This window comes from Excalfactoria chinensis, chromosome 5 (genome assembly GCF_039878825.1).
Source record: "Excalfactoria chinensis isolate bCotChi1 chromosome 5, bCotChi1.hap2, whole genome shotgun sequence".
NCBI lineage: Eukaryota > Metazoa > Chordata > Aves > Galliformes > Phasianidae > Excalfactoria > Excalfactoria chinensis.
In genome coordinates, this window is record NC_092829.1 from 54,409,650 (window position 1) to 54,433,391 (window position 23,742).

The 23,742-nt window shown below is 48.0% G+C and overlaps 2 protein-coding genes across 2 annotated transcripts in view; both read left to right on the forward strand.

Moving 5' to 3' along the window:
* EPS8L2 (EPS8 signaling adaptor L2) overlaps positions 1-16,490 on the forward strand; it is a 37,971-nt gene extending 21,481 nt beyond the window's left edge. The window contains exons 4-21 of the mRNA XM_072338578.1: positions 1,104-1,168; positions 3,619-3,780; positions 4,590-4,739; positions 5,224-5,303; positions 5,457-5,596; positions 6,646-6,725; positions 7,177-7,303; positions 7,584-7,672; positions 8,617-8,691; positions 9,490-9,638; positions 9,807-9,933; positions 10,045-10,160; positions 12,209-12,320; positions 12,613-12,720; positions 13,004-13,145; positions 14,573-14,756; positions 15,009-15,141; positions 15,383-16,490. Coding sequence (XP_072194679.1) covers positions 1,104-1,168; positions 3,619-3,780; positions 4,590-4,739; positions 5,224-5,303; positions 5,457-5,596; positions 6,646-6,725; positions 7,177-7,303; positions 7,584-7,672; positions 8,617-8,691; positions 9,490-9,638; positions 9,807-9,933; positions 10,045-10,160; positions 12,209-12,320; positions 12,613-12,720; positions 13,004-13,145; positions 14,573-14,756; positions 15,009-15,141; positions 15,383-15,454 — 2,111 coding nt within the window. The 3' untranslated portion in view covers positions 15,455-16,490. The remainder of the gene's footprint in view (positions 1-1,103; positions 1,169-3,618; positions 3,781-4,589; positions 4,740-5,223; positions 5,304-5,456; positions 5,597-6,645; positions 6,726-7,176; positions 7,304-7,583; positions 7,673-8,616; positions 8,692-9,489; positions 9,639-9,806; positions 9,934-10,044; positions 10,161-12,208; positions 12,321-12,612; positions 12,721-13,003; positions 13,146-14,572; positions 14,757-15,008; positions 15,142-15,382) is intronic.
* Positions 16,491-16,763: 273 nt separating this feature from the next.
* TALDO1 (transaldolase 1) lies at positions 16,764-21,846 on the forward strand. Its single transcript, XM_072338579.1, has 8 exons — positions 16,764-16,998; positions 17,893-18,016; positions 18,296-18,403; positions 18,676-18,807; positions 19,281-19,456; positions 19,615-19,812; positions 20,794-20,939; positions 21,609-21,846. The coding sequence occupies exons 1-8, from the start codon at positions 16,902-16,904 to the stop codon at positions 21,639-21,641; spliced, it is 1,014 nt and encodes a 337-aa protein (XP_072194680.1). The 5' UTR covers positions 16,764-16,901; the 3' UTR covers positions 21,642-21,846.
* Positions 21,847-23,742: the final 1,896 nt, after the last annotated feature.

The window sequence follows — 23,742 nt, forward strand, 5'->3', positions numbered from 1 at the left end:
GACCACACCAGATGCCAAGGACAGGCTTGGTAGATCTTAGAGCAAATGACTCCGTGGCTTGGAAGCAACCAGGAAGCTGACACAAATACTGCCAGTATTTCATCTAAGTCTCTGGGGGGTGTTTTTCCATCATGAGATATCATGAGATCCTCCTGGTTGTGACGGCTGCTGCAGAGGACAGGATATTCTAACACAGGTTGTTTCACAGAACCCCAGAATCACCAAGGTTGGAAAAGACCCACGAGATCATCCAGTCCAACCATTTCCAGCTTAGGATGGGGACAAATGTGTAAACAGATGGTGAGGACGTGTGACAACACACAGAGCTACAGTTACACTGTCTAAGTGAAGGAGAGGTTACAGGATGTCCTCTGCTGCTGAGGAAGGTGTTTTCATTTCAGCTCACTCTGAGCCCAGGTAGTCACTCCTCTGCCAGGCACACAAAGCATGCACACAGAATCCCTGGACACATACCATACAGGGTCGATTTTCCTGGGGTTATATTCCATGGCCTCTTGCAGATGCAAGCGGTATTTTTTCCCAGTTGCTCCTTGCTGCTGTTTTCCAATGAGAAATGCGGGAAGCAATAAAGGTTTGTTGCCTCGTAAAAAATATTGTTCCAGGCAGGTTCTGGCTGGCTGGCCTTGATCTCTGCAGCCCTTCCCATTGCCAGGAAATGCAATAAAGCAAACTAGCAGTGTCACAGTGCTGCAGAGGGTTTCTTTCAGAGGCCAATTAAAAGGGCTGTTATGTCCAGGTTGATGGGATGCAGCCCATTGCAAGCTGCTCTTCTGAGACCTTCCCTGGCCATTGGCTGGCTGAGGCTTTGCTTTACACGTGGTTTCGTTTCCTCCTTAAGCGGTGCAGGAATGGAATGATGAGTGGCATTCTGGAACACACCTTGAATGTGCATCCAACACACCGAGTCTGCACTTGGTGGCAGAAGCGGCTGTCTTTGATTCTCAGCACTCTGAAACTGGAAGCTTGAAGCTCGGACAGCAGCAGCCCATTGTGAGAGCTGTAATTCTCTGACCCAAATCCATCGATAAACAGCCATTAAACTAAAGGCATTCTCTTTCTCTTTTTCTCTTTTATTTTTTCAGAACAAAGGAAAAAATACTCCAATTCCAATATCATTATGCATGAGACTTCACAGTACCACGTACAGGTGAGTACGCAATGAAATTGTATGGGACTGCAAGGTGGGAGATGCTGATAATGAAATATTTCCCTTTTCCCAGAGCTTTATTAGGTCAAAGAGCAGCTGGTAACCTACTGAACAATATGCAAGCATTGCTTTCCTCATCCTGAGAGAGGCAAACAGCAAAGCTGCTTGAGAATCCTCCATGCATCCTTCAAGGAGATGGGACTTGCCATTCCTGTCATTAAATGTCACACAGAGCCAGCCTTTATCGGAAATGTCAGAGAATCATAGGATGGCCTGGGTTGAAAAGGACCACAATGATCCTCCAGTTTCAACCCCCCTGCCACGTGCAGGGTCGCCTATCAGCAAACCAGGCTGCCCAGAAATATGAGCGATTGAGATCCAGCAGGTTCCATTGTTGAATAATGAGGGAATGGAGAACGGAGGGGAAAAAAAGCTGTAAAACAAAAGGATATTCAGCATGAAGAAAGAGGCAACTGAGAAACTGTTGTCCTCATCCTCCTCTAGGATTGAAGGAGAGCACTGGGAGCCTCTTATCACTCCTTGCTTCGAACCCTTCCTGCTGACCATGGTGGTTACAGGAACTCACCTGCCCAAACCACGCAGAGAACATTTCAACTATCATTTTTCAGCTCTCCCTCAGCTACTGTGTCCTCTCAAGTAATTCAAAACCCTTCAGCCATGACAGGCATTCAGCCAAATTCAGCTTCCAGTGTCACAGGCACAAGGGGAGAAGCCAGCCTGTGCCACTGCCAACCAGCAGGAGCTCCACCTGGCTGGGGACAGCTGGCTCACTTGGCACTGAAAGCTGGCAAGGCAAGAGAGGAGGCTCGTGAGGTTCACAGGTGGTGGGAAGGATCCTCTTTTCTCTGGTTTAAGGCCTCAGCCAACCATCCCCATCGTGAGCCCTTCCAAATAGAATCACTCACGGACCCAGAGAAGGGACTTTAAACAGTGACGTGTACATGAATTCTTCATTCCTTAATGCCATGTGCCACTCATTTGTGATTCCTGCCTTGAACTTTGACCAAAGCAAACAGGGCTTCGGTGGCAGGCAGTGAGGCAGGAAGAGGCATTTTATACCCGCAAGTAATCTCTAAGTTGATCAGAGTTGAAAAGTGGAAGCAGTCGTTACCCGTTCTTAGGAAAGTTGGCATATTTGATTCTTCCTCTGGACAGGAGGGGTTTAATCAGATAAAGATAAGAACAAGCCTCTATTCCCCCCCTCCGCCATTATGTAAAGAAAAGGGAAAGGAAAAATATCTTAATGAGTCTGAGATGGAGAAGTAGCTTTGGCTCCCTGAAAATTAACTTATTTAACAGTAAATAACTGAGGAATTTATGAAGATTGTAAACCTAGCAGTTATCATAATAGGGCAGATAAGAATGCCTGTCAGCGGGTATAAACCAGTTCTCCTCACTGCTCAGAAGGCAGAGGGTTTGGCATCTTTGCATGGGTAATATTGACTTTGCAAATAGCTTTTCGTGCAGCGTTTTACAATTACGGTAACACATACCCAAGCACCTTCTTCATATCTGATGGCACGGCTAATCTCAGCTCTAGCTGCTCACATACCTGCCCGCAGTTTTATTTAGATAGTGCCTCACCCCATACCTTTGCTTTATGAGCACAGAACTGGGCCATCACTTAAGTTCTGCAGTGTTTGTCCTCTTCTGCGGTCTATCCAGTCTTTGTGAACTATCCAGCAATCACCTTAGCAATGAATTGGCCACCACAAATGCCCTCTGCCCTTAATGTTGATTAAAGACTCAACCCCTTCGTATTCTTAGAGCTGCCAGTGCTTTCCATCTGAGCTGTTCCCCCTTGCATACACATCTTGTATGGAACCAATTGCAGTGATAGTTCTCACCCATGCTTCAGCAAGGCCACTCAAGGCTTTGGTCCCGGGGATACTCTGGGCCCATCTACACTCTGGGAGCCTCTGTTATCACTGTAGCAAAGAGCTGCTACCTGATCTCTGAAATGGTTATGACTGATCACTGGGAGAAGGCATGAAAACAAGAGGTCAGAGGGAGAAAAGCCAGGCAAAACTCACTCCTGTACTGAAGACAGCAAAGAACAGATGCTCCTCCTTCCTGTAGCTCCCCCCTGCCCTACCCTGCTGAGATTCCCCTCGCATGGAGCCCTGCCAGCAGTCAAAAAAAGCCTGCAGGTGACACTCGATTACACAAGTCTGTATAAATTCAGTGCCAAGTGTAAAGCTTGGATCATTGCTTCAGGACACAGAATGGGTCTGGGAAAGCATGCGAGTGTAGTCATGTCTGGTGCTAACAACCAGAATGCACACTTTGCACAGTGACTCCATTGAGCCTGTGCAATAAAGAACAAATTACTGTCCAAACATCCAGAGACGGTCTTACCACTGACTGGCAACACATCCATCGCCGCAGCTTTTTGACCTGTTTTCTCCCTCTTCTCCCCTCAACTTCAGCACTTGGCCACCTTCATCATGGACAAGAGTGAGTCCATCGTGACAGTGGATGACGCCATCCGAAAACTGCTGCTGCTCAACTCCAAGGAGAAAATCTGGACACAGGAAATGCTGCTGCAAGTGAACGACAAGTCCATCCGCCTGCTGGACTGCGAGTCGCAGGTAGGCAGAGGTTAACACAGGGGGCTCTGCTTAAGGAAACCATTTGTAAGGAAACCAAACAAGGGTGAATCACTACCAAAATCCACTCCGGGCTTTGCAGGGGCTGGCTGACTCTTAATTGGAAGGGTAGGCAGGTGTGGATTGATTTATTCGTGGCTCCGGAGCAGGGATAGTCCAGATAGAAGGTACCTTGAGCTGTGCTCCAAGCAAACAGTATGACTGTTTTCTGTGGGAGTGATGCAGACTTGCAGGTCCACCAAGGTCTGCATATAACATATGAGCAGAGAGGGAAGAACTTATTGCTGATATTATAACAACAGGATCCCCTGCCTGAAAACTGTGCCCCAGTGTTGACAGCAGTACATATAGATGCACATAGGACACCTGATCTGATGGGAAAGAGCATCCAGGCAGCAAAAGAAGGATGGTGCTGCTCTGGATTTAGCAGTGAAAAACTTAAAAGTGATTGCCCAAGTTCATCCAAAGAGTCAGCAGGAGGGCAAGCTTCTCACTGCCACCACCCAGAAAATATCTTCTTTCCCAGTGCTCTGCTGGGATGCACAGCAAGTGGCTGGTGCAGGCAGAGCGCACCATGGTTCACGGTGAGCAGGAGAACTCAAGTTGTTTGAGTCTCTGGAGATGTTTGGCATCCACCCCTCTCCCAGCCCTCTGCAGGTGGTGACAAGTATGTTTGATGGGTCGAGGAAATCCCAGAGCTCCAGCTCTGCCAGCTCTCTGTCTTCAATCAGGCATCCCAAGAGTTCACGTACAGATCCCTGCTGCCCAACCCATTCCTTCTTCTTTCCCAGGAGGAGCTGGAGGACTTCCCACTGCCGACTGTCCAGCACTGCCAGACGGTGCTCAACCAGATGCGCTATTCCTCCATCCTCCTCTTGGTGTGCCAGGACTCAGAGCAGCACAAACCTGACATCCACTTCTTCAACTGCGATGAGGTGGAGGTAAGCAGAGCCTTTCTTGCCACTGGGATGTGATGGGAAATGGAGCTGCTGTGACCCCCCAAAACCTTTCTGGCCCACGAGAGACAGAGGAACCTGCACTATGTAACCTGCAAAGCCCAGGGTGGGGTTGGGGGAAGGAGTGCCACCTGCACGGGTTTATCAGTGTGCAGTATGGCTTTGTACTCCCTTGTTCAAACAAAGGTGTGGTTTGGGCAGGCACTGATGGTGGTCAATGAGAGCTGTGAGCCACCCTAAAGGCTTGCCCAGATGTTGGTGCCTTGGCACCACCCTTTAAAGGCTCCCCTATGTTGCAGTCAGTGATGTCTGGCTGCAGACGACCCCAGGGCCAAGCAATCTTGTAAACAGAACAAGATATGTTCCCAGCTCTCTGCCAGCCACTTTTCCCCTCGCTCACTTGGAGCCTTCAATTCAAGCTTTGCAAAGCACAGCCCTGTAGTAAAAACGCTCCTGTTTTACCTTTGAGGCGGAGATGGTTCACGAAGACATAGAAAGTGCCCTGGCAGACCACAAGCATGGCAAGAAAATACGACCACAGACGCTCAAGTAAGTATTTCAGGACTCAGGACAAAGGGGCAAGGCAGGCAGCGTACTCAGTATCACTGCCTGGACTGCATCCCTGCTCCAGCATTCACATTGGTCTCCTGGAAATAGGATCAGCATCTTCTGACGGGGTCAATCCGTGTTGTTGCCTTGCAGGGCAAACCAAGAGAAGATCAAGCAGAGACAGTCTATCCTCCCACCACCACAAGGGCCAGCCCCCATCCCATTCCAGCACGACATGCGAGGCCAAGGCATGAACAGGAACCGGGTGGCACCGCCTGCCCAGTATGAACCAGGTACTGGGAGAGCTCAGTGAGTCTGTCCCTGAGGGTGGGGACTCATCAGCCTGGGCAGACAACCTTCCTGAAGCAGCCTTATTCCAAAGTCATCCTGATTTCATCTTTAGCTGCCCTGAGAAAACTTGCAGTCAGAGAGGAAAAAAAAACAATCCCAGTAACAGAAATAAGTTCTTTCACTGGGGAAAGAAAACACAAAGAAAGCAAGAAAGGTGTGAAGTTGACTAAAGTGAGCAGCAAACAGCCTGTTGCACCAGCTTGTGTTGGGGTGAACTTCAAGGAAAGGATGTAGGCAGAATAGAGTAAGGAAGTTCAAGTTGATGTGAGTAAACACTCATTTCCCTGGTTAAACTCCAAAGCCAAGCAGCTGATGCAGCCTGCTGGATGGAGAGCCTATTTTAACTTCAGATCTATAATCCAGAGCTGGACCATCTCTCAACACCTGTGTTTTGTTCTCTTTAATGTCAGCTAAAAACATTTGAAAGACTGCACACGAGTTGGCACCAAAAAGCTGATTTTTGCAGGGACTTGCCTCAATACCAAGCATGCAGAATTCCTGGCAGGCTGCTTTCTACTTGCATTCATTTCCAGCTCTTATTTCTTCTTTCTTGGAGAGCTCATGGCTAGAGGACAGGCTCAGAGTTGCTCTGACCGCACTTATATATATGTGGGATGCTCAGCAATACTGGGGCAGCCCTTCAGCTCCTCAGTGTCCCAAAGTTAGTATAGATGCATTGAGGGCAAACAAGTGGGAGCCTCCCAGCAGCTGGGGCTTGCAGGTCTCTGCCTGTAGCTGGTAGCTGGCTGCTCTCCATGATTCATCCAGTGAAAACAAGCAGCGTACAGACACAGGCGCTGCAATCCGTGGCAGATTCAATCAGCACCTTTGATCACCTCCTGCCCTTTGTGAGCTTCTGAGGTGCTCTCTGAAGGAAGGCAAGAACAAAGGCAGCCAGGTGTTACTGCTCCTGGGTCACTGTGTTTGATGGAGCCCATCTTCAACCTTCCATGCTAAGAAACACTTTCTCTCTCCCCTTCCTTGTCTGCAGACTATGAACGCCGAGGCTCTGCCTCCCAGGACCACGAAGAGTCCCGAGCCATCTTAGCACAGAAGATTGAAAAAGAAACGGTTGGTAACGAGAACAGCAGGCAGAAGGGAAAGGGGAGGACAGGAAGGAAGGAAGGGGTTCCTCCGTCAGCTGGTGTTTTATGCACAGTCCAGTCGTTTTTAAACTGATATCTCCTGCTTAGAAGGGAGAGCAAAAGCAAAACTGCATCGCTGGGTTAGCTGCCATCTCCTCTGCTGGTTTCAGAGGGGTTCTCCCCAGTGCACAGTCCTCTCTTGGGGTTGTTTTCCAAAGGCCCATTAGCCAGGAGCCAGTTATCACACTGGCAGGTACAGAATGCAAAGCAAGGCACAGCTTTGTGTTTGGAAAGGGATGAACCCAGCCTAATTTTTTACCTGCACTCTTCCCTCTTCCAGGAAATGAAGTAGGGAAAGACCTTAGGATTCTTGTTTCCCATCTGCGTGCGGTTTGGGCTCTTTCTCACCTGTGTTCGTTGCGTTTCTGTTCTCACAGCAAATCCTGAACTGCACCCTGGATGACATTGAAGTCTTCGTTGCCAGGCTTCAGAAGGCTGCAGAGGCATTCAAACAGCTCAACCAAAGGAAGAAAGGGAAGAAGAGCAAGAAGAAAGGCCCAGCAGGTACGGTGCAGCAGCTAGAACAGATGGGGAACGCGAGGGCGCAGATAAGGCTGGGAAGCCTCAGCTCACCAGGCTAGGTCAGCACAGCACTGCATCAGTTTGCAATACACCATCTGGAAAGTCCTGCTGGTCTCTGAGGACTTAATGCAGAGATTTGGCTCATCTCAATCCATAGATTTGTCAGCACCTGTTATTGCTGTGACTTTTGCATGCCAGCAAGGCAGATCTATCCCAGAAAGGGACACACTAATTAAACTTCCTCTCCACATTCTCATTAAAGAGGGAATGCTGACGCTTCGAGCAAGACCCCCAAGCGAGGCTGAGTTCATCGACTGCTTCCAGAAAACCAAACTGGCTTTTAACCTCTTGGTAAGACACTGGGGATGTTTTCATCTTGGGCAGCCACATTCAGTGCAGTAGTAAGCATTTGCAGTGAAACGCGACCTGAAAGCACTATCAAGGGACAGAGGTGTGAAGTTCAGATTCTTCTGCCAGAAGCAACCACAAAACAAACATTGCGTGAGGTTTGTGTCGGTTCCTTTAGCCAAGCAGTTAAACTGAAACTAGAAGCCTAAAGTCCACCCTTGGGAAAGGCATGTGCCTTCCACTGCCTGTGTATGTGCCAGAGCCATGATGCACACAGCGTGCGCCTGGCCCTATTTCACCAACACTCTGAGCTGAAGGGAGCCACCTGCTCCTCTGCCTGTGCCTTCCTTCTCTCTATGCCATAGCAAGCATTTGTGCCCCTGCTCATTGGGTGTCCCTCATTGCCCCCAGATTCCCAGCTCCCACTCTGTTTCTGCTCTTGAAGAGCTGTACCAGGTGATGTAAAGAAGGAGACGAAGAGCTGGAGCACAAAGATGTTCCCAGTGCTGCCAGCACTGCTTAGACAAGGATGTGAGACCAGGAGGGTGATGAGCCAGAAGGAAATTTCATCAGCTCTGAACTTGCTTGGTGAACAAGGTCCTTCCTGAAACGTTATCAGTAAGGAAACCACAGGGACTGGAAAGAAGCCTGAGGCAGGACACAGAGATGCAATCTTTTCCTTTAGAAGCAGATATTCATACAGTTTTGCCTGCTTGGGATGAGAATTGATCAGGCACCCTGCACGGCCATACACCCACAGCCCTCCCCACATGCAGGTCTTGGACTTGGCTATCTGTATATCCAGAAGCCTGCACAGAGAGACTGGGGGTAAATCAGAGGGCGAGTGGGGAGTCGGTGATCATCAGGGATCGTGAGCCCTCATGTGATAAGATTCCTAACCCAAATCAGGTTAGGATTCAAGTGGGTTTTTCTTTTTATCTTTTCAGGCCAAACTGAGAAAGCACATTCAGAACCCGAGCGCTTCAGAGTTGGTGCATTTCCTATTTGGGCCACTGGAACTGGTAAATCTAATTCACGGGTTTTGCTATGAAATTGCTTTTTATTTCTAATATCACTTTTGCAGCTAAATTGTGCTGCTCAGAAGCTCCCAAAGCTTTCTTAGTAAACAACAGCACCAGCTATTCCTGCTTTCTGATCTGATTTCCAGCCTGAATTAAATGCACAAAGCCAAGCAAATACAAATCTTTCCACCACGTTCACAAAGACTTACTGTGAAGAGCAAGAGCCAGCTCTGGTTCTTGTTGGGAATGTGCCTGATCTCACCTATGGGTAAACATGGCTCAATATTTGCGCTGTAAGGAAGAAGCAGGAATCCGACCTAGAGAAGAAACCAGAAGTGATGCAGAAATACCAAGAGATTTTCCAATCTTCAACGTGGCAGTTTGTGTCCTTTCTCCAGCAGTGGCTGATTTTAAGGTTTCTTTGACTGCAACAGGAAAAACCTGTTGCATTCCTTTGAACCGTTCAGACTTCTGCAGAGATTTAGGTTGATGTTTCTTGAGACAGCTGATGTAAACAGGAGCTGCTGCCAGGCTGTCAGGCCATCCCGTGGCATGAAGGCTATGCAGGCTTTCATTGGATCCTTTGGGGAATTGAGTCAGGAATTATTTGCCTTGGTTGTCTGTTCTTTCTGTATACAATCTAGAAGGTACACCCTCTCCCTTTGAAGTGGGCAGGCACAGAGAGTCCAAATGCTCAGAGTGACTGATTTTTCTCTCTTTGGTTTCTGTTTCTTTCATGGTATTATGAACCTCTCCTGCAAAATCTCTCACGCTCCTCTGTGTCTGTGTGTAATTCAGATCGTCAATAGCTGCGGTGGCCCTGAGCTTGCCAGGTCTGTCATCAGCCCACTTCTTTCTAAAGATGCCACAGACTTCCTCAGAGGACACCTGACACCCAAAGAGATAAGCCTCTGGGACTCCCTGGGAGAGGCATGGACCAGATCCAGGTGAGGACAGAGCTGCTGTCTCACCAGCATCCCCAGGCTCTTAAGGCAGGGGATGCTTGATTTTTACAGCCACGTCAGCCCTGGCTCTCTCCCTGGCACACGATACTGGATGCTTTGTGACAAATGTTACTTTCTCACCACGTATTTCTTCCCTGCTTCACGTCCTAGGGCTGAATGGCCCCGAGAAGCAAACATTCCCACCTACATCCCTAAATTCCGCAATGGTTGGGAACCACCCATAGAAATCTTCCGTGGAGCTCCCTGGGAAATAGACATCGGGCACTTGCAAGAAGAGGTGAGTTTTGTGCTCAGGACCATCCCCCCTTCCTTTCATCATTGCCCTCCTTTCCCTCTGTTGCAGCTTCCCCCTTTCCTGGCACCACTGACTCTATTTTTCCCCTTCCAGCTATCATCAGCCAATGGATATCCCTACCGTAACTCCTCTCTCAAGCGTGGCCAGACAGCTGATCAGACACAAGCTGTGGACGCCTTCAAGCAGAACGTAACTCAGCATGTAAATAGGTAACGTACCAACACCACCCTGCAAAACAGGGCCTAGGCCTCCCCCAGGTAACCTCAGCAGCACCCACTGCACCACATCATGATAACAGCATGCTTTGGCAGCCTGACGGATGGACCTGTGGACAAGGTAGAGAGAACTTTTTAATCGGGTCTGTAGGGAAATGAGTTGCACGTGCTTTCCACCAGAAGAGTCAGAGCTCCTGGCTGGCCTCATTAGTCTGTCAGAAGGTCATTCCATAACATCAACCCACCAAGGTGATGCTAAGCATTATGTGCCTTGTAATGTCTCTCAAGACCTCCGAGCTCCAACAAGCTCTTCCCAAATTACAGATGAATTCTTTGCCACGCTTTGCTTTGCAATGATTTGACATGAAGTTCCCCTTTCTCGAGCACAGGCCTGGGTTACACCAATGAGCCGTGAAATGCTAAAGGCTGGAAGTCCAGACACAGCAGAGCAATTAACCACCAGCTTTTCCAAAGCCAGCATTGGGCTGGAAAAAAAGCTTAAGGACACACTGTTTGTTTCATGTTTTAATGTTCTAACCCAAAAGATTCACGAGCTCTATTGCTGCTCCAAAGTGTTCAGATACACAGTCAAACCTTCAATCCAATTGCAACAGCAAAAGAAGTTATTCTTCCCGTTTGCCTCCCCAAATGTCCTGGTGAGAACATTAAAAGATGCAGAAACTGCGCTGAGTGGGAAGGGGGATGAGGATGCCTTTCTCCTTTTTACTACCTTTCAGACTGTCAGCAGCAACTTCGCCTTGTGTTATAATGTCAGGAAAAGCAAATACGACATCCAAGTTAATGGCACTGAAGCTGGTGCTCTAATTCAGAATGTTTCCATGACTCTTCAGTCCAGAGCAAGCTTCAACCAGGTCTGCCCAGACGATTGCCAACATCACAGCCCTGGGACCGAGTATTTCCTGCTATAGTTTTCTAAGCAAGAGACTCTGTATTAACAAGAGCACTCATGCATGTATTATTATTTATAGCAGGGCTCTGGACTGCAGAGAAGTGTCATTGGAAGCCCTAGGCAGTATTATAATAAACAGCCATGCTCATGTAAAATCTAGATGCATGCAAAGCACACATTACCCTCACACTCCTCCAGCTGCCCCCTTTCCTCGTGACCCATTTACATTCTGGAATGGTACAAAATAAGTCATTCCTGTGTAACTCAGGCTTTCCACCCCTCTCCCTGCCCTCAGGGCACTGCAGGGTAAGGCCACCACCACTCCCTTTCCTGACTGATCTGTCTGAAAGACTGCACCAAACTTCTGTAACTGGAGCCATCCTAAATCAAGTGAACTGAAGGTTATGCTGCAGAATTAAGCGTGACACCGAGTCGCTGAGCCAATGGGTTGCACCTTCTCCAGCCCACCTGCAGCTGTGTAACGGGCTTCGTTGAGTTACATATGGACCTTGATATAAAATGGTGTAGTTCCGCTAGAGGAGAAGCTCACGCTCTGTTGCCATGTTTGCTGTGAATATAAGCAGCTGGAACTCCCTTGCATTGCGTACCTGCTTGCGAGGCAGAAAGATCCATGAAAGCTGCATTAAAGTATTTCCTGCCTACGCTGACAGAACCAGGCAGTGAAGCTTTAGGCACATTTGGGTTTAAAGTAGAACACTATGGTCATCCCAACCAGAGGGGGGGGGGAGAAATGAGGTGAGATGGGCACATTTTTTCCTAAGCCAGGAAAAAAGAGCAAGAAAAAACAACAACCACATTTCAGCCTGGGCCAAACAAAACCTTTCATTTCACATTTCCACCTTGGACAACCTACTGTGTTTATTTCTCCTCTCCAAAGTGAAGGCTGGTTTAGCATAGAAAGCCAGGCATTCTTCTGCCACAAACCTCCAAGCAAAATACTTGTAGGCTTTTCCCCTCCCACCGAGTGCATCTTAGAATAGGAGCAGAGGGGCCACTTCCCCTCCTGACACAAACACAACTGGTTCGACCTGCACTTGCACAGCCATCACCTCTGTGCGGCCTCAGCTCTTCAATAGGCCTCCTTTAAAAATCCTCTTTCTCTCTGCTGCAGGAACTTTGAGGCGCAGGGAATGGCCCAGCCGAAGAGATATGCCAAAATCCGCTACGATTTCACAGCACGAAATGCCAATGAACTCTCAGTGCTGAAGGATGAAATTCTGGAGGTGAGCAATGTGCTCAGAGCTGTGCCCTGCTCCCCTTGTAGCAACAGCACAGAGATCTCAACCCTGGAGAAACGAACCCCGGCAGAGCTCTCCTATCCATCGTTAGGATAAGCTGCGATGCTTTTCAGGGAGGGCTTCGCTCCTGAACTGCACACCAGTGCAGCAGATCTGTTTGTCTCAGCAATGTTATTCCGACCACTTCAGCGTGCCGGTTCTTTCCACTGTGTCCCACTGACACAGGCCAGAAATGCAATGGTCTCACCAGCAATCTCTTTTTCCCTCCCTCTGTCAGGTGCTGGAAGACAACAAGCAGTGGTGGAAGTTGCTCAACAGGAGTGGGCAGGCGGGTTACGTCCCTTATAACATCCTGGATGTGGTGAAACTGGAGGAGCTCGAACAGGTGTGTAGCCAGGTGATGTTAATTGCCTGCAGAAGGGCATAATCAGCCACTGGGAATAGCCTGGATTTCTTAGGATACCACGTGCAGGACAGCAGGAATGCTCACAAGCACATGAGCTGGGGTCTAGGGTCTGGGGTCTGTGATAAACAGGGAGGACACAGCAATTTGTCCCTCTATTTGTTAACATGACAGGGAGACAAAATGTCTTAAAACAAGGAATAAAGAAAAGGCAGGAAATGACACGAAGAAATATCCTTACACGTTTCTTTTCTTGATCACCCAGGCTAACCAGAGGTACAAAGGAGACCCGAGTCCCAGAGGATATGGGCCATCCAGCCCAACTCACAAGCTGCCTGCCAGCTACGCTGGGGATAAATGGGGAAGTGAAATGTTGTCACGCAACTCTCCCCAGGATGCCAAAGAACGTACGTGCCTCCCATCGTGCCTCTTTGCCGCCACACATGCTGCTCTCAGGCAGCTCTGAGTCTCAGGACCTTCTTGTGGACGTGTGCTTCTGCCATCCCCACTCACTTCCTTTGCTCTTGTCTCCTGTCACACACGCAGTGCCCAGCTGCCCTGTTCCTTCCAATGGTTCCAGGGAAATCCCAGCCACCAGATCTGTCACATATGAGATATATGTCGCACCCTCCCTCTGCACGAGCCACACAGAGGCATGGAGCATGAGAAGGACCGGGAGCCTTGCTCACCTCACCCCCTTGCCTCACCCTGAACACACTTCTAGCATACTGGCTGCTGAAAGTCATAGCCAGTGCTCATCCCCTCTTCACCTCCTGTAATCTCCTGGAAGCAGAAGCTCTTCTGGGACAGTGGAAAGCCCCACAATACAAACACTGTAGTCACATATCTATTAATAACACTGAGTTATTCTCCTCGGTCTCCAGGAGTTATGTGGAAAAAGTGATACCGGGCGATGTGTCGGAGCTGAATTAGTCACACCCAGTTCAGGCTTCCTCCCACTTCCATTTAGTTGCAAAGCAAAAGCTGAAGGTCTGAAGATTTGGGGTCTGCATATTAGCAGAAGTCACGGTGAGGACTGAAGAGTGCAGGGAGCAGGAGCACAGCTTAAAAAGAAGGCTCTAGTTGTAGGTCATGTCAGCTAATGGCAAAGAGGTGATGGGAAGAAAATAGACGGCAACACAGGGACACAGGAAAATGGGAACCTGCTTTCGAAAACACAGCTAGGCCTCTCTGACTTCTGCTGTCTCGTGTGCTCTGGCTTTTCTTTTCCCCTCTCTGCCACTAAGCTTGCAGGGCAATTTCCTTATCTCAGTAGCCTGAAGGGAACTAAGAAACCCAAAACAGGAAGATGATCATCTAAAGCAAAAACACAACAGCACCACAAGGCACTGGGGAGTCCCTTGTCAACCACCTGACAGCACTGATGGCAGCAAAGTCACTGCCAGATCAGGTGCTTTGCATTGCTGAGCAACATTCTGCCAGGCTTGTGATGGACAGGAGAGGGTAGCGACATGAGACACAAGAGGTCAATCACAATGTATTTGTATAGGTATTAGGTAGTATGTGCTTACTGGCACCCAGCTGAAGCAGCTTGTTAGGTGCAGGGACCGCTGCGCAGATGATGGGCATTTGGCTGTTGCTTTGTGGTACCTCTTCTCCATCGTCCTGGAGGAGAACTGGAGAATTCTAGTGTTCTTCCAAAGAAAAAGTGAGGTTTCAAAAGCCAAAAGGAGCTGAAAGGCTTGGGAGGAAAGGCAAGGAAATCCTGCTCCATCCCTTTGCCACCATGCAAAACCACGATGATCTCCCCTCTACACGCCCGTTCTTGATCACAGTTTGAAGGTGCTCCAATAAGTGTGCCTTGTTTCCCCAGAACTTCTGCATCAGATGGATGAGGTGAACGACGAGTTGCTAAAAAAGATCACCAACAGTAAAATTCAGCCTCCCCAGAGGAATTTCAGAGTGGAGAAGCCTCAGGAAGTTTATGTGCCCCTCACCTTCGAATCCAGTGCTGAAGAAGTCAAAGCTTGGCTGGAGGCAAAGTCATTCAGCAAAGGGTAAGATCAGCACTATTGCCAGCTGAAAGGTTGGTTCTTCGTTTAAGGAAGTACATTTGGAGCCCACACTGGCTCTCTTTTTTCTGTGCTATCAGTACCATCTTACGGTACAGCCAGTAGATCTACCAGCAGCTGCAAATGAAGCCATGCTCTCTCTCGTTGATCCTCACAACTCACAGCCAAATGCACATCCTTCTCTGGCAGAGGCCACTTATGGCACTGGTTTTATCTACTGGTTTTGTGTCTTCCCAGGACGGTGGAGCACCTCGGCATCCTCACTGGAGCTCAGCTTTTCTCCCTGAACAGAGAGGAGCTGAAGAAAGTGTGTGGTGATGAAGGGAACCGAGTGTACAGTAAAATCACAGTGGAAAAAAACCAGCTGGAGGTAAGCGGCTGAATCTGAAGCAAGCAACCAATAAAAGCAGCACTAAAGATGGTGACGATGCTTTTAAGCAGCAGGATCCCGACTCTGTGAGGCAGATCACTCTGTCTCCACTGAAGAGTCTGCCTTCTTGCTGTTCCATTCGATACTTGCTCTTCTGGAATGAGTTAGATGTTAATAATTGGAAGCCGCGGCTCGAAGATAGAATTCAAACTGCCTCTTTTTTTGCTTGTTTCCATTCTAGAAAAACAGAGGGGAGACGGAGCTCCAAGAAATCATGAAGCGTCGCCAGGAGAGGATTGATTCTGCTAATTAAAACCTATCCGCTTTCTTTCAGCTATTAGTCATAGTAGTGCAGAAAAATAAAGGGAATTAAAGCAATGACCCCCAGTCTAGACAAGAGACAGCAGTGCTCCACAGTTAGCAGTGTAATTGCCATCGAAGGGACAAGTCCTCAAACGCTGTTGATAAGGATAGACACTAAGACCAGATCCCGCTGGGAAAGGTGTTTTAATATTGCATGAAGTTTTATACATATATATATATATATATGATATCTATATATTTTATACTGAAATTGTATGTGCATGTGATCAGATGAGGGTTCACGCGGGTATGAACGTATGACAATGGCTGGATTCAAGAAACCAAACCAAACCAATACAGAGCTTTTAAAGCAAGGTTGTCTGTGCTCCCAGCCCCTTGGGAGCAGAGGGCACGGCACCCAGCACAGAACAAGCCAGCCTGAATGCTTAGAGGAGTCTGGGCCACAGAAACAGATCCTTTCCCCCACCCTACCCCCTGCAGCCCACCAGCAAGGGTGTCAGCTCACTGCCCTTCTGTCCTCACGTGCCCCCTGGTTGGATCAGGTTAGAATTGCAACACGCCTTACCTAAGACTGGGCTGCTTCCTTAAATACCCCGTGCTGTGAGCGCTGCCTTCCAACAGTGGAAATGGGCTTTGAAGCGATTTGAATCTGCAAATAGGTGAGCTCAGCCTGATCATCCCTGCTTACCCAGAGGCTGGGGGCTCTCAGCCCTTCACATTGGTGCTGATCCTGGGCCAGAGGTAGAGGTTAGAGGTATAATCAACGGGCTGGAGGCATCATCAAGCGGTTGTGCATCACTATTTGACTCCGGGTTTTAAAGGTGAGAAGCAGGAGGGAACACTGGCAGCCATCGGTGGTGCAAGAACAGGAGGCTACACCTTCCCATGTGACTGAGCTGTGCGTCTGCTCTGTACTGCCTGCAGGTGAAGCTATCGTGCACTGTACATTGATGTAATTGAACCGAGGAGAAAATAATATAACCGTGCACTGTTAGATTTATTAAAATAGTTAAGTTATACGTCCAACTCCATCTCCGCCTCTTGCTTTTGGATAGCAAAGCGAGCCAACGGGACACAAGGGAGCGCCGATAAGAGCTTGTGGCCGTGGGTCTGGGGTACACGGCTCAGCGGAGAGCGGTGACAACGCTCGGGGGTGGGTGCTCGGTACCACCTCCATCAATGACACCCATAGTGGGATGGCACCCATAGGAGCGGCCAAACCACCCAATGACGACCTTCCTTCTTCCTCAGCGTCACCTGCCGGCTCCGAGACGGGATTGGGCGGAGCGGGCGGCTCGCCCTCCCCCGGGCCGAGGGTGTCGGGAGCGAGCGGCGGGTGCGCGCGCAGGCTGGCGGGCGGGCAGGAAGGCGAGCTCCCCTCCGGGCACGCAGCGTTCCTTTAAGGCGGCCGCAGCCCCCCCCCGCCCTGCGGAGCGATGTCGGTGTCCCCAGTGAAGAGGCAGAAGATGGAGTCGGCGCTGGAGCAGCTGAAGCATCACACCACGGTGGTGGCCGACACCGGGGATTTCAACGGTGAGGGGGAGGGGGGGGGCGGGGAAGTTGCCCTTGTGGCTAACGCAGTTGCTGGTGTTGTTTTTTAACCGTGTCTATGGCCGGATCCCTGCCGGTATCTCCCTGCCGGTATCTCCTTGCCGCGCACCGGAATACGTCTGTAAAGTTGCGTATCTGATTGAGAATCCGCTGATATCAACGCGCTGCTGTAAGCGGTCGCCGTGAGTTGAAGCGCGTCCCGTTTGCACGGAACGAAGCAGCTTTGGATGCTGCAAAAGCGAAGTCAGTTTGTGTTAGCCCGTGTTTCCAGCTATGGAGAAACGCTGGGGAAGAAGGGCTGGCAATAACGAGCTCGTTATTCTGGACGTTCAGCCGTGTTTGCAAGCAGGAGCCGCTGCGGGGCTTGCAGAGGCCGTCCCCAGTGCTGAGTCAGCCCTGCGTGCCAGGCGGCTCAGCCGAGATTAGGGCCTGACAGTGCACGGCCACAGCCTGCTTCGTAAACAGCAGCGAAATAGGTGTAGTCGGGGCTTAAGGTGAGCCCAGGAGTCAGATAGCCCATAGGATATTTGGAAGGAAGCCGGCAGTGCAAGAAAGTCACCGGAGCCGATACCAAGAAAGTCGTCTTCAACTACTTGAAGTTCTGACGTGCAATAAGGCTCTAACGGCTTTTCTAAGAGATGGGTTTTACGTTTGTTCTGGCTCTTAACAGCTGTGGGCAAACAGAAATCCAGCTGCCTGGCCACAGAGGGGAAGAGAGATTGCCTTGCCTTGCCTTCCCCCTGCGATTCCTGCAACTCAGCTATGCTGGCAAAGCTGATGATGGCAGAGGGTTTCTGTTTTTACACACCTGAGCAAAACGCTTTGAATCATTCAGGCCAACCGGTTCTTTCCAACAAGCCATCTTGATTTCCTTAGCAATCGATGAGTACAAACCCCTGGATGCCACCACGAACCCATCTCTGATACTGGCTGCTGCTCAGATGCCCGCTTACCAGAAACTTGTGGATGATGCGGTTGCGTATGGAAGAAAACTTGGGGGGTAAGTCAAGAGTTGAGCTGTTTGCTGGGGTTTCTTTTCACTTCTTCTCCGTGGGTGTATATTTAAGATGCTTCTTTAATGCAAACAGTGTTTCACACTCCTAGAAGCATAGTGGGTTGTCCAAAGGCAGGACGTAACCAGTTGTGCAATGCGTATCTGAGCACAGGAATTTAATGCTAAATGGGCTGTGAAATTTGATCTTTAAATCAATAGCAAGGCTTGAATGCACTTCTTTTATTTATTTGTTGTTGGTTTTTTTTCCCCTCCCGTGGTTTTTAGGTCAGAAGATGAGCAAATCCAAAATGCCTGTGACAAACTTTTTGTACTCTTTGGAGCTGAGATACTGAAGAGGATACCAGGCCGTGTGTCCACAGAAGTAGATGCAAGGTTGGCTCCTTTTCCTCTGCGTTACCCTATGTCTTGGTACATACAAAGAGAGACACAATAGAGTTGAAGAAACCCGTCTTTGTCTGGACAGCTCAGTGTTACAAAGCTAGCAGGGGTTTGTATTGTTAATATTTAAGAGAATGAGCTACAGTTCATTTACTTGTGTTAACTTGGTGACAAAACCTCCTGAGAAGCAGTAACGTGGGTCTGATCTTTGCCGTACTCGTGCTGTTCCTGCACAGCTTTGAAGAAGCCCTCTTCTTGTTCCAAAGGTTGTCTTTCGATAAAGAAGGAATGATTCAGCGGGCCAGGCGTCTGATTGACCTTTATAAGGAAGCAGGAATTGGTAAAGATCGGATTCTCATAAAGCTTTCTTCAACATGGGAAGGAATCCAGGCTGGCAAGTAAGTACTTCTATAGCCGGTGTGCTGATTCATAGCGTGCTTCTGGCTATTCACAGGCACTTGACAAACACGTTCTACACTTAAAATAAAGAACTGTTTTGAAAGCACAGCACCGGGAAGTCTGTTGCTAGGAGTGCAGTAAGCATGGTGGCATCCTGGAGATTTCTGCTCATTAGGAAAAGTTTGTTCATACCAGGGCCAAGCCATTCATAAAGAGTTTCCTGGAGTGTCACGTTCAGCCATCTGCACTTGGTTGAATGAAAAACATGAAGTAGATCACTGGGGGCCTGCCAGTACAAAGCTTTGTTCTGCTGCCTTTGAACTTTAAAGCTTGTAAACTGAACCGCATCTTTAACTAAGAGATTCTTGACTTAATCTCTAAGTCAAGAAACGAGTAGCTTAAGCTATTAACTTACTGCTAGAACGTACAGTAGGTGAGCAAACTGCCATGTTAAGCCAGCCTATGTCTGCAGGGTTCTGGAAGCAGAGTACGGGATTCATTGCAACATGACCTTGCTGTTCTCCTTTGCTCAGGCAGTTGCCTGTGCTGAAGCTGGGGTTACTCTGATCTCCCCATTTGTAGGACGCATCCTGGATTGGCATATTGCTAATGGAGACAAGAAAACCTATGAACCTTCAGAAGATCCAGGTTAGCTTTTCTTGCTTTTGAATGCAATAGTTGTATGTTCCAATGTTAATTAACTTTTAAAATCCCCCTGTGAAACAGCTGGGTTTTTTAGTACGTTCTAAATAACCGCTTAGAATTCAGTTGACGCGTTCCGAAAGTCACCCATTTCTCCTCTCTAGGGGTGAAGAGCGTCACTAAGATCTATAACTACTACAAAAAGTTTGGCTACAAAACCATTGTGATGGGTGCTTCGTTTCGAAACACGGGAGAAATCAAAGCGCTCACAGGCTGCGACTATCTCACTATTTCACCCAAGCTCTTGGCAGAGCTCAGCAAAGAGCATGTCAAGCTAACTCCCACGCTCAGCGTTAAGGAGGGTAAGTTCAGTTCTTGGTATTACAGACTTGCTCAGACTCCCTTTCTTCTTGAACATTAAGATATATGGTTCCATCCAGCTCCGTGGTGCTTCTATTCTGCTTTAAGGCTAAACCTTGACCCTTTGCTGGAGGAAATAGTCACGTCACAGCTGTACCACTACAGCAGCTTATTGGTTATTTCCTTAGGGTCTCATTTCCCACTGAGTGCATTAGTTGGAATTGGGTTTTGAGCATGCTTAAATACTTTGTCTCTTCCCCTGAAGACGGGGAAAGGAGGAGGAACTTCATGCTTCATATACACAGGATGAAATTTCTCTCTCTGTTAGCAGAGTTCAGTCATTGTGCTAATACTGCCGTTACCTCTGGGCGTGCCAAAAGTTGTTTTCCCTCCAGAAATATTAGAGACAAAGTCACACGCAAGACTTATTTGATCTAGTGATACCCTGCCTCGATGGTTTTGAGCACATATTCTCTTTGCATTCATCTCGTGCTTTTGTAGCCTTATTAAAACGCTCCTTCTCAGCTCAGATGTTGGGGTTTGTGTACAGCTGTGGTTGGTGCTCACAGGGTGCTAGCTGGCTTGTAGGAGTCTATCAATTGAGCTTTTGTTTGGCAAGTACCTAAGGATCAAAGACCTAATTGTTCAGCCTGTTTGCTTAGAATATCTCACTGCAGTGTTCTTGGTAGTACTGCTGAAAGCACCAGACCGATTAGAAACAGATACAAGATAACAGCACACCCATGAACTTGTACTTTGAAGGAAACTGATGATCTAGGTAACTATCTTCAGATCGTGGATGAGGAGCATTTTGAGTCCTGCATCCCAAAGCGTGCTCACAGAGCAAGTCACGCTGAAAACCATGTTAGAAACTTCCCAGCTTTTCACTTGGAGATGGCCAGAAGCTTGAGACTGTGTTTAGAAAGCCCCTGATAATAATCTGATAATAGAGTTCTGTTTATTTTTCAACTGTCCTGGTGCAGCTCAGGCCTGTGACCTTGAGAAGATCCACCTGGATGAGAAGGCATTCCGCTGGCACCACAATGAAGACCAAATGGCTGTGGAGAAACTATCTGATGGGATCAGAAAATTCGCTGCAGATGCCATAAAATTGGAGAGGATGTTAAAGGTAGATACTCTATGGTGCTGCCAATCTCTACCTCACATGTTCCTTTAAATACTGCAGCTAACCCTCGGTTGCTTATGGTACAGCAAAGGATTAGGAGCCTGTCAGCAAGTTGGATCAGGTGTTGTACAGGTGGTGTGTGTTATGTAGGACAGGCAGCCTGCAAACTGGCCACCTGAATGGAGTTAATGTGATAAACTCCAGTGCATTTCATGAAGGAATTCATGCCATGTATGGACAGACATCTGGTTTTTGAGCCCCAAGGCAGTGTCTAGACTCACAGCTAAACAAGATAGCACTCCTATCTTGAATGAAGAGCCTCAAAGTGAAAAGTCTAATTCTAGTTGCTTGTTAACTGTCAGCAGTGATTTGAGACACATCAATAATCACCTTCAAAAAGCTGGAAATCAGGTACACTTATCTGTTCTTGGATGCTCCGAGAACAGATGCTGAGCATAGCCAAGCCCTGTACAAGTTTTCTACCAGTACAGGGCAAGTCTTTTAGAGGGGATTTACTGACTTCTTTGGGTTTTTTGGGGGAGAATATGTAAGCTAATCATGAGTTCATGGCACTCGTAGACTGACAGCTATACAGCAGTGATAGAACTTACGTTACTGAAGCAAAATTCAGTTCCCAAACTGTCACTGATTTGTTCACATCTCTCTTTCTAGGAGCGAATGTTCAGCGCTGAGAATGGGAAGTAAAAAAAGTCAGAGTTCTCCTCACTGCTTAAGGCTGAATGAGTGGATCACCTGAAATTAAATGGATGTACAAATGTCCTACCTGTAAAAGTCTTATGCTGCGTATGCATAGATTTCTGTATTATGCTTTTTTAAAAAACCAATTTGCAAAGGGACAAAACTTCATTGTTTTGGTGGCACTTTGTTAATACATGCAAATTAACACATCTTTTCCTTGTAATGTGCTTACTTCCTTGCTGTAGGGGAACTGAGTGATTCAGCTGACGTAACAGTCCAATTCCTACTAGAACATAATATTGTGGTTCATATTAGAACATACTAATTGTCAGTCCTGGACTCCTCACACATTAAGAAAACAATCTCTCATTCTGTCTTACTGTGACCTGAAAAAAGAACAGAGCAGGAACCATCTGTGTTTCAGAAACCACAAGACCCGGCCTGCAGTCCTTTCTTGCCTTTTCTTTGCGGCCAAGGCTGTAGCAGCAGCAACTTACCCAGTAGAATTCATTGCTGTGTTGAAGCTGCACGTGGTACTGCTGTTACAACACCAGCGTGAGTTACGCTATTTCACAATTAGGTAACTAAGTCAAGCAGTTACTTGTTATCTTCAGAACTGTTTAATCTGAGCTGACAGAATGAACATCTGGATACAACACAGGATTGGTGGTTATAGCTTTGTGTATTGTCTTCAGGGCAAGTTACTGCATTTCTTTCTACCAGCCCCGAACTGCTGCCAGCCCTGCCACAAAATTGACTTAACACAAACAAGAAAAGCCCTCTGTTATCATTCCTCCCTTCCTCTTTGTCCATAAGCTTCTTTTGTGAAAGAATAAGGCAGCTTTCTCCGAGGCGTGACCTAACCCTAAATGCATTGCTTTCCAGTTACAGGGCTCTCTAGTGAGGAGGGATGCATCTGATTACATTTCATGGTGTATTTTGTTAAGACTAATTAAGTATCTTCTTGGCTTGCACGGGTCCTGTTCCATCAAGAGCAGACAAAATGTTCCTGTTTGCATGCAGGCAATATTTAACTATTTCCTTATAAAGGAGCCTGAACTTCTAGACTTAACAGCATTAAGACTACAGTGTTTATAAACAAGCTATGTCCTGTTTGAATAACACAAGAAAAACACACCAAGAAAGTGACTGATGAGTAAAGTTCAGTTGGACCCAGTGGTAGTGCTGTCAGAACAGCAAACTGAGAGCTGTTGTTTCAGCCAAGGTGAAGAGCTGGACTATCCCCATGATTGGGGGCTGTGGAAGCACACAGACACAAAATGCTGTCTAGAGAAGTCTGTGCAGTTGCCACTGGACATTCACCGGCAGGTGATAACCTCTGTACAGGCTATTAGCTCATTAACCTGGATGGCAGGAGGAAGTTCAGCCTGCCACAGCTTGTGTATCAAGGCGAGCATGTGCTAATGCCTTACTTCTTAGCAAAAGAGTTAGCAGGTGTTTTAGGGCACCACTGCAATCTTACAGGTGGAAGGGTTCAGACATGACTACACTGCAGAAACAGCACCTATCTTGGCTGGTCAGACCTTATAACCAGCTCAGGTGAAATACACAAGGGACTACCTGTCCAAATTCTGCATTTACCAGCCCATTGGTATCAAAAGGAATATTTTTGCTGATTCCTTTAGCAGAGACATTCTCCTGAGAGTCATAATTATTTGGCATACCCACACACACCCCCCTCCAAGGCAACGTAAAGCTATCAGATAGCCCTGAGGCACCAACATGTATTTTTTGCAGAAGAACATGAAGAGCTACAAGCCAGTCTCTTGCAACAGTTCAGTTATACATCTGCATCTAACGGACAATGACTTTTCTGCATCTGTCCTTGGTTTTAATTGCAAAACTGAAGTTTGGCAGAGGGTCAGATCCGAAGCAGCTCCTTTGTTATGGAAGGTTCTCTCACAACCAAAACCAATCCATTTGATCTCAACCGAGACAGACTTCTAGGAACACCACCTGGTTGTCAAGGCCCAGACAGTGGGCTGTAACACCTGCTTCAGAAATCCTTGGCAATCCAGACCCCTCCTTCCCACTTAGTTTTCAGAGTACCTCTTCTCTTGTATTAGATCCCCTTGGGCAGACTTGC

Coding starts and splice junctions, on each gene's coding strand:
- TALDO1 (XM_072338579.1), top strand. CDS start 16,902: ATGTCGGTGTCCCCAGTGAAGAGGCAGAAGATGGAGTCGGCGCTGGAG. Junction 16,999..17,892: donor CGACACCGGGGATTTCAACG/GTGAGGGGGAGG, acceptor TGATTTCCTTAG/CAATCGATGAGTACAAACCC. Junction 18,017..18,295: donor TATGGAAGAAAACTTGGGGG/GTAAGTCAAGAG, acceptor CGTGGTTTTTAG/GTCAGAAGATGAGCAAATCC.